Genomic DNA, 13,922 nt, shown 5'->3' on the forward strand with positions numbered 1-13,922 from the left:
CGCCTCCACTGACTCGGCTCCGATCCATTACGTGACGAGAACTCAACTTCCTATGCGGATGCCGGCACCATCCTTTCCCTGTTACCTAATGACCACTCCCCTTCCGGCATTTCCTCGCACCCCGTCGCCATCGGTGTCGCTGGTATCCTCGACATGCCATGTGCCGCCTGCAGTATCGCGCCTGCCAGCTTCAGCCGCATAGGGCCCTGCCAACCGCGCTGCCAACATACGCAAAACCGCTGGCCCCGGCCTTCTCGCCTGCTGTTAGCGACCCCGGCCCGGCCTGAGTCCTGTCGACTTTTACATCCGAGGCGGCCCCAGCCGGCTTCCGAACATTTGCAATTGTCATTATGAATTTCATCCTTGATAAAGGTCACGCTTTTGACTGCCCGTTATCTTTCCCGCATCTCATCGCAACGTTGTCGGTCTTGGTAAACGCTGACCGACATGAAACACCACTATCGCCCCGAGTCTGTTGAAGATGAGGTCGATCATCGGGCCCAATGCCACAGGCCACAGACCCCAATGACCACACCTCAGCTAACAACCGCCTATGCTTTCACGCAGAGACGGGGCTAACATGGCGGGGCCCCGGCACCGCGCGACATGGATGAAGTCTGTGTCTTTTCTGCCGCGGGCTCGTGCGACTGACTCTCTGGGCAGCCCGTTTGTCTCATTGCACTGCCAACAGCATAGCTTCCCAGCAAGGAAACGGCCGACTTTCTAGCTCATCAGGACAAGTACTGTATCACAAGCATTTTTCTGCCTTGGACCGTTGGATCTCCCCCAGATCCGTACGTAGCCCACCAAGGTCTTGCCCTGCTTCTCCTGGTACACCTGTGAACCCGAATTTCCCGGGGGTTCGTGGGACGGAAAGAATATCTCACCTCTTTTTTGACTACCATACCGTCATTCTCACATGCTTTCTTCCTTACTCTTCCCAGAACCACCCTCCTCGCTTCCTGTCATCGCCAGCTGCGCGCCACCCTTCTTCATTCACTTTTGCATCCTCTCGCGCACCTTATCGCCGGCAGAGGAGAACGAGACGCGGGCACAAGGCCATAGGCTATCATTCGCCCAGAGGAGCTATGCTTGACGGAAATAATTCTCAATACAAATGACACAGATAAGCCAAGCTTATCTCATCCTGGTTTCGATCATCACCTGGGAACCCCTAGCCCTCGAGGTCTGGCCCAGCATCTCGCACACTCCAGGTCGTCCTCTCTCTGCTGTGCACAATTTCCACGAGGACTCGCTCTCATTTTCATCGAAGCTGGTGCCCGCGGAGCTGTTCCCAGTGATAAGGTCAAACGAGTGGCTTGTTCCTGCAGGCTTGCAACTCCCATACCGCGGCACTTGTGCATTCCCCGACAGCCACAAGATATCGCGGTCAACGGGCACGGCGGTATTGGCCGGGCACAGTATAGCCACCTGCATCTTGTGCGCCCGTGGTACGGGACGTGCATATCGTCAGCACGATAAGCTCCTGGGTACCTGGCTTTGCCTGGAGTTATATCCATCCCCGCGGCCCCTGTACTCAGTATCCATCCCGTTCCCCCGGACGTCCTTATCTACAGGCCCCTTATCAGACATCGTCACCATAACTTTTGCCACCGCGGTACCCCATCGTGCTGTCCTTTCTAGCTGGGGGACAAGCCGCGGCTCCTCTTTGGCTGTCATATTTCGCTGACAGCACCGTGCCAGCCTGAGTTGCCTAAGCTGGCCTGGCCTGGCGAATTACATCACACCACCTGCAAAACAATCATCCCCCCAAAGGGCCTATCTAAGAGATATCGGCTTAGCAGCCCTGTCACCGTGCGACAGGGACCCCCAATATTTTTGTCTTGGTGTCTGCGGCCAGCAAGCCCGTAAGACGGGACGCACATACTCTGGCCGTGATAAGCGGACCGTTTCGAGCCCCGTGTCGCCTGGACACACCCTGGGCAAGGCGATCGCTCACACCTGCTGCCGGGACTAAGTCGAAACTTGATATTTGTGGCTGCCGGCCTTGTTTCTTTCCCTCGACCTTCAGTATGTCGATACCAAGCGCCATTTCCAGGACGGCTCCCATAGCCATTGCACCTAAGCCCAGCCGGTTCTCGACGACTGGCCGTCCTGGCAATATCCACACAGACACATATTCCGGAAGCTTCAACAACAGCGGCTTCGACACACCGGATTCCTTTGGATCTCCGTCGACAGGGATTCCCGCCTGGCCTTGCGAGGCTTGCCAATTACGCCGAATCAAGTGCGTGATGAGCGACGACGACGATGCTTGTATCTCCTGCCGAACCCGGGCCACAGAATGTTCGTTGGTTGGTAGTCCGCCTCCTCGGAAACGCAAATTGCATGGCGATCATAGTGAGAGCAGGAGCAAAAGAGGGTCAGTGACTTCACCCATACTCAAATGACATTCCACATGCCCATCTCCTACCAATCTTCACGGGCCGCAGCGTATTGCAAGCCTTATCTACATTTGCGAGCGCCTTTGCTGGGATCAGGCCCCTTACCCCGTATGTGACCACACATCGACTGACATTTGATTGGCCCCGATCTAGCTCACCTGGAAGGTATGATAACAGGAGCGGGCGTCAGCAACACTCCAGCTTGTCCAGCACTGCCGCCAGTAATTCTTTCATCGAAGAGATGGCCAACTTCGGAGGGCCAACTCTTCTCAAACGCAGTCTTGGGCTGCAAGAGGACCGGTACAGCCAGTACGTCGGGCCCACAACGGACTTTGAGCCGTCCCTGATCAACCTCTCTACCTTTGACCCTCACGATGAAAGCCTCTTATCACGAGGAACGCTCCGGAAGGTCAGCGACGATGACACCTTCTTGCTCCTCCCGGACAAGAACACGCCAGGGTATGAGCACATCTACGATGACATCGACGAGATTGAGAGCATCGTCGCGCCGCACGGGAAAAGGCTCGTGGACCTTTACTTCCGCATCGTCCACCCGGCCTACCCCATCATCCAGAAGAATGTCTTCTACGAAAAGTACGAGCGCTCACCCAGGGAGTTCTCGCCACCCCTGCTCGCCGCCATGTATATCCTGGCCATCAACTGGTGGGACCAGGACGATGATCTCTCATCCCTCCCCCGACCCAATGTCAGGCGGTTAGAGAGGCTGGTCCGCACGACACTTGCAGATGCAATGTACCGTCCAAAGCTGTCCACCGTTCAAGCTGGGCTGCTGCTTTCGCAAAGACCCGAAGGTGACCAGTGGGCACCGACGGCACAACTGATCGCCATCGCACAGGAGCTCGGATTGCACCTCGACTGCTCGCACTGGAAAATACCTCTGTGGGAACGGGGTTTGAGGAAACGACTCGCTTGGGGCCTATATATGCAAGACAAATGGGGCGCACTGATACACGGGCGGCCTTCGCACATCCTGGCCTCTCAGTGGGCAGTCCAGCTGTTGGGGCCGAATGACTTCCCCGACGTGGAGTGGGAGGAAGACGACGCAGACGGGAGGGACGACATCGACAAGGGCCGCACACTCTTCTCGCAAATGGTCCAGTTAACACAGATTATGAGCGAAATTCTCGAGACCTTCTACACCCTGCAGGCCATGCAGAATGTCAACAACGCCGGATCGCAGGGGACCCATCTCGTGCTCTCGCTCGCAAAACCGATCCAGCTGAAGCTGAAGGAGTGGTACGCGGCGCTCCCGGCGGCGATTCGGATGGACTCGACGTACCAGACCCCCGTTGCCAACGCAAACTCGAACCGCCTGTCGAGTATCGGATACCTGCACCTGGCCTACTTTGCTACTGAGATAACCCTCCACCGTCGCATCGTCAGGTCCCTGGCGCAGACGCATCCGGCCCCGTCGTCGAGCGACTCGGGCGCGCCGCCCGCCACGTCGTCCTCGGCAGCGTCGGCCAGCGACAGCTACATCCTGCACATCTGCCGCAACGCGGCCAAGGCGCGCCTGATCTCGGCCATGGATTTTGTCAACCGGCTGACGCCGTCGCACCTGCGCGCGTTCTGGTACTTCGCGTCCAAGACCAACTTCGCGCTCATCGGCACCTTCGGCTCGTTGCTGTGGGCGACCAGCCCCGGCCGCGAGGAGGCCGAGTGGTACCGCCGCCGCCTCGGCGAATACCGCTGGACGCTGTCGGTGTCGTCCAAGCCCGGTGAGGGCCGCGGCCTGACCGAGTTCGCCATGGGCATGCTTGACATCTCCACCGGCCTGCTCAAGAAGCTGCCCGAGAAGCCCACCACCATGAGCCGCTCGGGCAGCCTGACGGGGTTAGCAGGCGCGTCCGGGGCCAGGCGCACAAGCCTGCTGGCGCTGGGCGGCGGGGGTGGCGCCGGCATGAGCATGGGTAGCTTCGGGTCCGGCAGCTACGTCGTCTCCGGGGTTGGGGGCGGCACGGGGAGCGCGGACGGCGGCCTGATGGACCTCGACACGAGCGGGGGCAGCGGCGCGCCCAGCGGGATGCACTCCCCGCGCAGCCAAGGCGACGACGCGGACCGCAGCGACGACAGCGGGAGCTCCGACGAGGCGATGGGCTACGGCGGCGGCTTTGCGCCCACGGCGGGTATGGCGAGCATGACGGACTGAGCGGGTCGGGCTCGATTCGGTTCTGGCCAGCTTTGCTCGGGTCTCGGGCCTTGGGATGGCGGCTGTCCGGAACTGTTCGCGACGGGAACGATGCACTCTACAATTGGGACTCATAAGAATCGAGGGCTCAGATTGCTACGAGAATGGTGGCAAGAAGCCTATTTAACAACGCGGTACGGTTTGCTGATCACTACCCCCTTGTAGGGAGGGGTAGGGCGGCCGATGAGCCGCACTCAAGCCACGCTCACGACATGTGGCGTGCTCAAGGTGTGTGTTTGGAACCAACGACTCACCACTCGCCGTATATGGATTGGGTGCGCGGCCGATTATGTGCGGCCTTCAAAAGTACGATAAGCTGTTACACATAAGGGACTGGGCAAGCGCGAAGGAATTTTACCTTTGAGTAACGGGAATGATGCGATGCAACAGGTTACTGGCATCGTCTCTCAACCCCCCTCGCCCCCGTCCGCCCTCACGCTCACCCATCCTGCTCATGTAGATATCATTGTGGTGGTGCGGAGGCTTGGACTGGACATGTGTGTATGTTTTCGGATTACGTTTATGTTGTAGATGATTGATGGATTGGACGAAAAACAAGCGAGGCATCTTTGGGGGGATGAGTTGGGTATTTCTCTTTCCTTGGTTTCTTTTCTCTCTTATCTTGTCCATCTGTCTGTCTCCATCCTGCATTGGTAGCAGCTCTGTCGCAAATACCCTCCTGTTATATAGAGATGTCTGCAATTTCATCATCATCATCATCATCATCATCATCATCATCACCCTGTATCAAGACCGTGGTTGATGCCCATCGCGATGGTTGAGAGGCCTGATTCGACATGCTTCGAAACTGCCCAGTGGTTATGCATATCTCCATCCCTCGGGTAAGAAGGCTGCAGCATGTTGATGGTATGCCCTGCTTGCTTCTTTGCTTCCAGCGTTGGCAACTAACCATCACATTGACCTCAGCTAAGGTGCCCTGTTGGAACAGGACAGCGGATTGCAACGAAACAATGCCCGTCACTCGCGAAGACCAGTCGAAACTGCCCCCTCCCCCAACAACAACAAACGACGAGCATATTGCCTCTCGAGTCTACAGCGAGACCCTCTGGAGATAATTGACAAACTTCGTTCACAAGCCAGTGTCACTCAAGGCCCTCTTCTTGGCCCGGCCCAACCCTTGTTTCGTTTAACATGCTGAGGATCGTCGTCTTACCCACTCAACCAGGGGCCGCCGCGGCCCGCTCGGTTGGTCTCTGCCGCTCGGATTCCGGGGTGGATCCCACGAGCTGCCCAAGCCTTATGTACGTAGCAGCCCCCCCCCTCAGAGGATGTTTGATTGTAAACATTCGAGATGCTGTGCACGAAGGCTCAACTGTGTCACTAAATGTGCATATAGGCAAGCAGTACAGCATACTACCTTCTCTGTGTATAATTATGCCCGTCACCGACCATCACATGCCCTACCTACCCCTAGCTGCGACCATGTCATCCAGTGGGGCTCGGCAGCACACCGAGCCTGTATACGGCACACGCGAGTTCTGACTCGATCACGTCGGGCTTTGAGTGCTGGGAAATATGACATCGGAGTATGGCCGGGGCCGGGCAGAGGTCGCTGGTTCTCCTGGCTGCCGGGGATGTACCCTCCCTCTCCTTTCTCATACATAAGTACATACATGAGCAAATGGTCAAGGCTTGTTCACGTTGACACATATCAGATCAGTGGTCACCAAGCTTGCCGGCAGATTCTCGGGTTTCCAAAATACGTGTAGTGTGCTGCCAGCGCGATGGTGCGCACAATCCATGCAATGCATATTGCACGAGTTATACCAGCATTGTGGTTCGTTCGTCCAGCACGTGGGCTGCATTGCAACCGTGGCACTGCTGTGGTCTGCCCTCCTCGGTCCCCGTGGACAGTTCAGCCGCTCGACCGCGACCCGCAAGTGATCCCACAGTAAACGGGGATCACGGTTAGTGCTGGGACTACATGGGGCCAGTATCCCCTCGATCTGGCTGGTTTCGTAAGAAAGAGGGCTGAAGACGGATCGAAAGGGCTTCGGCTACTGCACGTCTAAGAATAACCTTAAACACCCTCTCCCACTTAGCACCCGCGGAAGAGATCAAACTTGAGAAACGTGTGCTTGCTTTGGTGATGAACTCTTGGGACATGATTGTCTTCCGTGGCACCTGCCTCTAACCCACGCGGTACCAAATACGACAGCAGCCCACACGCCCTACCCCGGCACTCCACCATCGCCTCACTTGGACATGGCCTCTCTCCCTGGTGCATGATATCGAGTCAGGGCCATGCTGCCCTCTCCTGAAGGGTCACATCGGAATATGGTAGTATAGCACGCTTGTCGGGCGGTTGCCGTGAAGGGCAACCAAGAAAGGCGAGCGGGCGGCTGATCGTTCTCGCGGCAGGGAGACATTGGTCCTCAGGCGCCTCCACAGAAGCAGGTGAAGGGGGTTTGACAACCATCTTGACCGAGCTCGCCAGGCCCTCTGGAGCAGGTATAAGAAGTCGGCCGTCGTTCCTGCTCGAGTCGACTGGGAAATCCTCCATCAGCAGGCCCAAGATCCTTCACAGCCACTCTCCAGCCCTACCACTCTTTCTCACACCAAAACCCCATCCAAAAATCCAACATGGTCGCCATTGTCCGCCTCGGCCTCGTCCTCCTCGCCAGTGCCATCACGGCACAGGCCTGCACATACTGCCAGTGCAAGTTCCAAGACAGCAGCCACTGCTGCGTCTACTCGGTGAGCAGCCACAGCCAGCGCCCCCCCCCCCCTGATCTGGGAAGAGAAAAAGAGGAAGAAGGAGAAGAAGAAGCCCTTGAGGACTGACAAAAGCGCATGCGCGCACCACCACAGGATCCCGAGGTCGGCAACCAAGACTGCACCGCCATCTGCGCCAACGCCCACCGCGCCGACGGTGTGAGCAACGACGACGGCACGGCGGGCACGGCTTGCAACGCCGGCGGGAAGTATGAGTGCATCTCCCCCATCACCGCCCAGGGCCGCACGCCTTGCTACAAGCAGTAATGGAGAGGCCTTGCTAGAGCAGGACAGGGGGTCGGGGTTGTAGCTGAGGATTATGACATGTGATATGGGCCGGACGGAAGACAGGAGTGGTGCCGGCGGGACCTGAGCTGATTCGAGCATGCTTGAGATGTACATAATGAGTGACGAATCAAGTGTACATATTGCTGTGTTTGCTTTGCCTGGACACAGCCAGACCCATTGGGTCGTGAGGCTGAAAGCGTGCTGCCTTGGACCACAAGGCCCAACGTGGTGGATGACGGAGCCAGCGAACCCGTGGGCCATCTCGCCGAGGAGCAGCCGCATATTGCTGTGGCATCAGCAAATGCGCGTGGCACAAGAACACAAGCTTTTCCGGGACACGCCACGGGCATGCAAGCTTTCTTGGGACCCGCAAAGTGCAGGTACGGCAAGCCCCCGTCGTACATATAACTGGACAGCCCCGGCTGATCGACCCGTAAACGACCAACGGGCCCTTCTGGACTGACTCGATGTTTCGTGAGGGCTGCCCAAAGAGGTACTTCGGTTGCCCCATGGTCCGCGGAACTTGCCGACCAGAATATCGCATCGAACGTTGCCAACGGTCTAATTGTCCATATATCGGACAGGCGCCCAAAGCAGTGGCTGCTTCGTACTCTGTTGTCCAGAAACGATCCCTTGGTCGTGCTCTATCTTCCATCGAAGTTGTCTCTTTTACCGAGTGTTTTAAGACGCACGCCTAGTGTGACACCAATTTTCAGGCGCTTTCGTACAGCGCGGTATGGCCTTGCGACTGTGGGCTGCCACCGAATTCGATAGCCACGGTGCACATGGTGGTGGGGGCGCGGGTCTTATGGGGTTGGATGGAAAGAACTGGATGACATTGACTCCTGATCCGGCACGCTCACAGTCCCACTCGCCACGATCATGTGTCCTTACTCCAACCACCGGGTATACCAAGCACCAAACGCCATCTATGCACCCTGATCACAGCACGAATTCCAACCACAGAGCTGGCGCCCCACCCGAACTCCCGTCACCCTCGACCGCCCCTACTGGTCCCGGATGGCATCATAAACAGCACCGAGATGCCCCAGGCCGAGCTCCTTCCGGGGGTACGCCAGGACCTCCGTGTACTTGAGCCCGAGGTGCGCCGTCAGCACCTGCAGCAGCCTCGTGCCGGCGGCGGGCCCCACGGCCCAGCAGGAGCGCGCGCGGTGCAGGAGGACGGCGTAGTACGCCAGCACGGCGACGAGCTCCGGCAGGCCCGTGGAGAGGGCCTCGACGAAGGCGTCGGGGACGGAGAGGGCCCACCAGATGGGCAGGTGCTCCGGGCTGGCGGTTGCCGCGGTGGCGCTGCCGCCCTCGGCGGAGGAGGCGGACGATGGCGCGTCGTTGCCCATGTCGATGGCGACCTGGAGCCCGTCCACGGCCGTCAGGCACGCGGCGAGGACCTCGGGCGACAGGCCCTGGAGGGCGGCGACCCTCGCGAGCAGGGCGTCGGTCTCGTGGCCGGCCGGCTGCCTCTCCGCCATCGCGCGGCCGTGCTGCAGGAGCGGCTGCGGGTCTGATGAGGGGTGGGCGAGGTCCGACGCGGCCAGCGCGTGGCTGCTCACGCTGCGGTGGAGCCGGATGTAGTCGAGCCACCTGCCGAGGAAGTCTTGTAGCGAGTTGCGCTGCTGGCACTCGTCCGCCTCGGGCTGCGATGCTGACGGCTGCTCGTCGAGGGCGGTCAGGGTGTCGCACAGCCCGTGGGTGCCCAGCATCGCCGAGAAGGCCAGGACTGGCGTGCTCTGCCTTGGGTTCGTGAGCGACGGGAGCACGGGACTTGAGGCGTTGAATATCGTGATGGCGTGCGTCTGGAGCTGCAGCGCCAGTCGGAGGTAGGCCGCCCTCCTGTCCTCGTCGGCTGCGTGTCTGCTCTTGTCACGAGCTGATATCGCTAGGAGCTGGTGCATAAGGTAAGGCACGTGGACCGAGAGCTCCAATGCGCTGGCCTTCATCGCGGCCGCCATCTCTGGAGTCGCGAGACAGAAGAAGTAATTGCTGGAGGGCGGCTGCGAGAAGTGTTGGTACAGCTCGAGATGCACCATGTTGACGTTCGGATCGTCCCCACCCGATCCTTTTGCTGCAAATACTGTCGGTCTTGGTCCTGTGAGACCTGCTCCAAGCCCTCGACTAGCCACCGCCACAGGCGGCGGCGGCGAGTAGTCCGAGGTTGCCGTCGGACATGGTGCTGAGGTGCTCACGGGGGATCTCCGGCTCGGGGGCGAAGCAGCACCGCTTGCTGGGTACGAGCATGAGCGTTCTGCTATACCGCAGTTGAGACAGCTGGGTCGGGTCTCATCGCACTGTTGTAGGGGGAAGGCCAGTCGTAAGTTAGCTGTTTCTGTTCTTGTTTGTTGTAAGTGGTGTATGCTAGCCGCCCCGCAAGACAGCATCGACCCAAGTCGCCGTCCTGAGTCGAGCTACGGGGCTGCTCCTCTCCACGAGACCCACCATACAATGCTCCATGATAGATGGGGGCATCACAAACCTTGATGTGTCGCCTCTTGCACTCAAGACAACCTCGTCTTGACTTCTTGTGGCTTCTGCGCAACATCTTTGCAGCGGCTCCTTCGATTGGCGCCATGTTATGCAGGTTGGTGTCATCCGGGACGGGTTCAGGACTGGAGGGACGAATACACGTATTCACAAAGAAGGCAGCGGATCCGTAGCGGCACGAAGACTCGTAAGTCTTGACGCAAACTGCGGGCCATCCTCGCGGTGGGACGACCAATATGGAGCGCACAGGGCGACTGGGGTACTTGTAAGGTATCAAGGAGCAAGGACTCAATTCACCCAGCTTTGCGTTGCCGTCTTTCCCGCGAACTCTAACAATTAGACGGGGGGTTAATGAAATTGGCATTGCGGACCACAGCTCTAATAAGTCCAGTCCAGCTGAGGACTATTTGGTTCTTCTTGGTCTGAATGTCAACTCGGCCTGAGGTATAATCATTGCTGGCGTTGCACAGTCCTCAGCCTGCACTTTGTCACGACCATTCTTGAGGATCATCTCGGTGAGATCGATCGACAGGAAAGCTGAAAGTGTCAATCCGGTACAAGATCGCTGGTGATGCTCAGCAGGGCCTGAGTAGTCCGCCCCGGGTCCCCCACCGGGATAAACTGCCTCATTTGAGCGAGCTGCACTGGAGCTGTCCTCTTGGCGGAAGAGGTCAGGCCCACGGTCCCACAAACCGAGTCGAAGCTTCTCTTTTGAGTTAAATCTGAGCGACGTCTGCCACGCTAGACCCCTCGAGTTGTCCGAGCTCGGGTCGGCATAGGAGCGTGTACGCGTATACCGTCGTAGTATGACGTTTAGCCTTGATGATAATGCATGATTAACGGCTTCGGATCGGGGCCAGCCGCCTGGACGCGACGTCTATATTCATGGATATGCCAGGCGCAGTCCAGCCGAGCCCACCGGAATGCATCACTGTGGAACTATGTCGATTCCGCAGCGTTACCTGTCGCGCACGCTTGGTCCGCAGAAAGAACGGTGCGGGGGCCATGCAATGTGAATGCTGTAAATTCGAAATGCGCAGTCGAGTGCTGCGCCGTTAGTGGCTTTGCGTGAGTCATCCAATCGCAAGTGCGCAGCAAGCCAGCCTGTCTGTCCTGTGTGGCGTCGGCCCATGTGTTCGACATGCCAGGTGGATCTATCAGGACGTTTCTGGGCGACCACCTAATTCGCATTACCGAACGAATCAGTCTCAGATTTCAAGATGGCGTCTGTGGAACACAAGACTTGGACCTATGGCGACGGTGCAGCCAGGACTTATCTGTGTTCTACCGACCCCGGCCTCCTGCAACTGGACGCCCTAAACGCCGCGCTCGGTTCGGACATGCTCTGGTGGGCCAAGGCCCTGCCTGAGGACCGGCTGCAGACGCTGGTCAATAACTGCATGATCATCGGTCTCTACTCGCTCGAGCCTGAAAATTCGGGACAGCCCATCAAAGGTAATCTGGTCTGGTCCATCTCTCGCGATGATGATCGTGACTGACGTGGTCGGCCGGTAGACCAGAAACGCACAATGATCGGGGCCGCAAGGCTTATCACAGACCGCGTCACCTTTGGCTACCTGACGGATGTGTACGTCCTCGACGAGCACCAGCAGAGGGGCCTCGGTAAATTCCTGATGAAGTGCCTGAACGAGATCGTGGAGAGCTGGCCCGAGCTGAGAGCTCTGTGGATCCTCGCAAGCAGCCCTGAGAACCAGAAGATGTACGCCAAAATCTTTGATGCCCAGGACTTCTTCGCAACCAACAAAAACCCCAACCTGAAGCTGCTGGAGAAGAAGGGCCCCGAATCTAGTCACTGAAACTCATCGCTGTACATTATGTATTGCGCAAATTCGTGGTAGTGAGGGGAGAAACCTGCCATGCCCGCCGAATGCTACTGGGCGCGGTACTTCATAGAATAGACGCATTGGTGTCCAGGACCAGAAAGGGTTATCAATTCGGATTCAGCTCTTCACTGTCTTGCCGTATGCTCCTCCAGCCGCCCTCCTCATCTCGATAGCTCGTTTGTAGGGCGGAGCCGTAGGAGGCTGGACTGGATCCAGTGTGATGTGGTCTTCCGGCAATTGATATGACGCGTCTGAGTCAAAGGCAGAAAGGTCACCGCATGCAATGAAGGGCGCGATCCACCGTACGTCCTTCGCATCACCATCTGTCATGTCGTCTATCTCGACCTCGACCACACCATCTGACCGAACATGGGAGCTGGCCTCTGGCGCGACGTCCCAAGCGCCGGTGGCCGAGTTCTGCATCGTCGTCTTCGCAATGATGGGCAGGCTATCGGTCCTTTCTTTTATCATCTGCGGTAGTTTGTGGCCGACACCAAGCGGCTCGTCCAGACTTGCTATGAAGCCTGGCGGGGGCTGGAAGTTGAGACAGACGATGAAGGCTTCGATACTGCTGGCTCTCGAGGAGCGGGGCTTGGCCACGACGACGCGCTCGAAAAAGAGTTTCAGCTGCGCGTACAGCACATCGACGTTCCTGCCGCGGAAGATCTTGGCGACGAATTTGCCGCCCGGTTTCAGCACGCAGAGGGCCAGGTTGAGGGCTGCGAAGAGCAGCTGCGACTGGACGTAGATGTCCAGGTCGTGGAGGCCAGTTACGTCGGGCGCGCCGTCGCTCAGCACCAGATCCACGGGGTGAGAAGCCTGCTGGCTCCTCTTGCTAGCGTCGTACTCGGGGTCCAGTGCTTTCAGGAGCAGAGGGACGGTCGCCGGGTGGGTGATATCGGCGCGGAGAGTGACGATGCCTGGCAGCGGGCTTATCGGCTGCAGGTCTATGGAGACGATCTTGACGTCCTTGCGCGGCTTGAGCTCGTCGCCGGTTTGCTTGACGTCAATGCTTGCTGCTGCCTCCGGGGCAAAGACGCGCAGCATTTGCTGCCGCAGCTGGGCCTCCTTGTCCTGCCATGCTGCACGGCCGAACTTCTCACCCTTGATGAGCACCCGGGACAGGACTTGTGACCAACTTCCGGGTGCTGCGCAGAGATCCACCACCCGGGTCACGTCCTCGAACAGATTGAATTCTGTGGAACATGTCAGTGCATGCATGGGTCATGGACGAGACAGCCGCGAAAGGGTGGGGGGAGAAGGGCTGCAGTGTGTTGAACGGACCTTCATCGAGCTGAAGTAGCTTGAAGGCACTTCGAGCGCGCCAGCCTTGCTCTTTTGCAAGCCTATAGTAAGCATCGCGCTTGTCCTTTGAAGATTTCCCCATTGCGAAATTGGGAATTGGATCAGATCTAAGACGGTCTCGAGGAGCGTCGCTTGAACAGGTTGCTTCGAAGGTTACTCGCCAAAAATTTCCCTCGGCCAGGGTCTGCAGCTCACAGGGGTCCAAAGTCAAATGGTGTTAGCGAGTACCCCCAGATACACTGATACACTGCGTAAGCGCTGGCCCGTTCCACGATAAGGATGTGCTCAGAGACGCAAGAGTATGACTGCTTTTGGATGGTTTCCAATCTGGATTTACATTACATAGTAGGATTACAGAAGAATATCTCAGGTGAATACACACAAAGTAGATTTATCAGCCAGCGAATCCCCTACTGGGAGGAGGTACGGAGGGCCGAGTCGGTCAAGTCTCTCGCTAACGAGCGTTGAGATGCTAGTAGCTTGCGGTCGTAGGGCTGAATTAAGCTCGTGGTACGTGCGGATTGACCCCCACCTAGCTCTGCCGCCCGGGTGCATTTTTTTCTCTCTTCGTACATGGAGGTCTGTTGAAAGGGAAGACCACCGACTTCGCACACCCCCTCTTCACCCTCACTTTTG

The 13,922-nt window shown here is 58.1% G+C and overlaps 5 protein-coding genes across 5 annotated transcripts; 3 read left to right on the forward strand and 2 right to left on the reverse strand.

The window, feature by feature from the left end:
- Nucleotides 1–2,646: 2,646 nt before the first annotated feature.
- INS49_008898 (uncharacterized protein) lies at nucleotides 2,647–4,575 on the forward strand (the record flags this gene model as incomplete). Its single annotated transcript, XM_043169635.1, has 1 exon — nucleotides 2,647–4,575. One exon carries the CDS (start codon nucleotides 2,647–2,649, stop codon nucleotides 4,573–4,575), a length of 1,929 nt encoding a protein of 642 aa, XP_043027315.1.
- A 2,643-nt stretch (nucleotides 4,576–7,218) lies between these two features.
- INS49_008899 (uncharacterized protein) lies at nucleotides 7,219–7,617 on the forward strand (the record flags this gene model as incomplete). The annotated part of the gene is made up of 2 exons (XM_043169636.1): nucleotides 7,219–7,332; nucleotides 7,447–7,617. The coding sequence occupies 2 exons, from the start codon at nucleotides 7,219–7,221 to the stop codon at nucleotides 7,615–7,617; spliced, it is 285 nt and encodes a 94-aa protein (XP_043027316.1).
- Nucleotides 7,618–8,645: 1,028 nt separating this feature from the next.
- Nucleotides 8,646–9,894, reverse strand: INS49_008900 (uncharacterized protein; the record flags this gene model as incomplete). Its single annotated transcript, XM_043169637.1, has 2 exons — nucleotides 8,646–9,721; nucleotides 9,780–9,894. 2 exons carry the CDS (start codon nucleotides 9,892–9,894, stop codon nucleotides 8,646–8,648), a joined length of 1,191 nt encoding a protein of 396 aa, XP_043027317.1.
- A 1,463-nt stretch (nucleotides 9,895–11,357) lies between these two features.
- INS49_008901 (uncharacterized protein) lies at nucleotides 11,358–11,954 on the forward strand (the record flags this gene model as incomplete). The annotated part of the gene is made up of 2 exons (XM_043169638.1): nucleotides 11,358–11,600; nucleotides 11,658–11,954. The coding sequence occupies 2 exons, from the start codon at nucleotides 11,358–11,360 to the stop codon at nucleotides 11,952–11,954; spliced, it is 540 nt and encodes a 179-aa protein (XP_043027318.1).
- A 144-nt stretch (nucleotides 11,955–12,098) lies between these two features.
- Nucleotides 12,099–13,368, reverse strand: INS49_008902 (uncharacterized protein; the record flags this gene model as incomplete). Its single annotated transcript, XM_043169639.1, has 2 exons — nucleotides 12,099–13,177; nucleotides 13,266–13,368. 2 exons carry the CDS (start codon nucleotides 13,366–13,368, stop codon nucleotides 12,099–12,101), a joined length of 1,182 nt encoding a protein of 393 aa, XP_043027319.1.
- Between the last annotated feature and the right edge of the window lie 554 nt (nucleotides 13,369–13,922).

Source organism: Diaporthe citri (genome assembly GCF_014595645.1).
Source record: "Diaporthe citri strain NFHF-8-4 chromosome Unknown scaffold_3, whole genome shotgun sequence".
Classification (NCBI taxonomy): domain Eukaryota; kingdom Fungi; phylum Ascomycota; class Sordariomycetes; order Diaporthales; family Diaporthaceae; genus Diaporthe; species Diaporthe citri.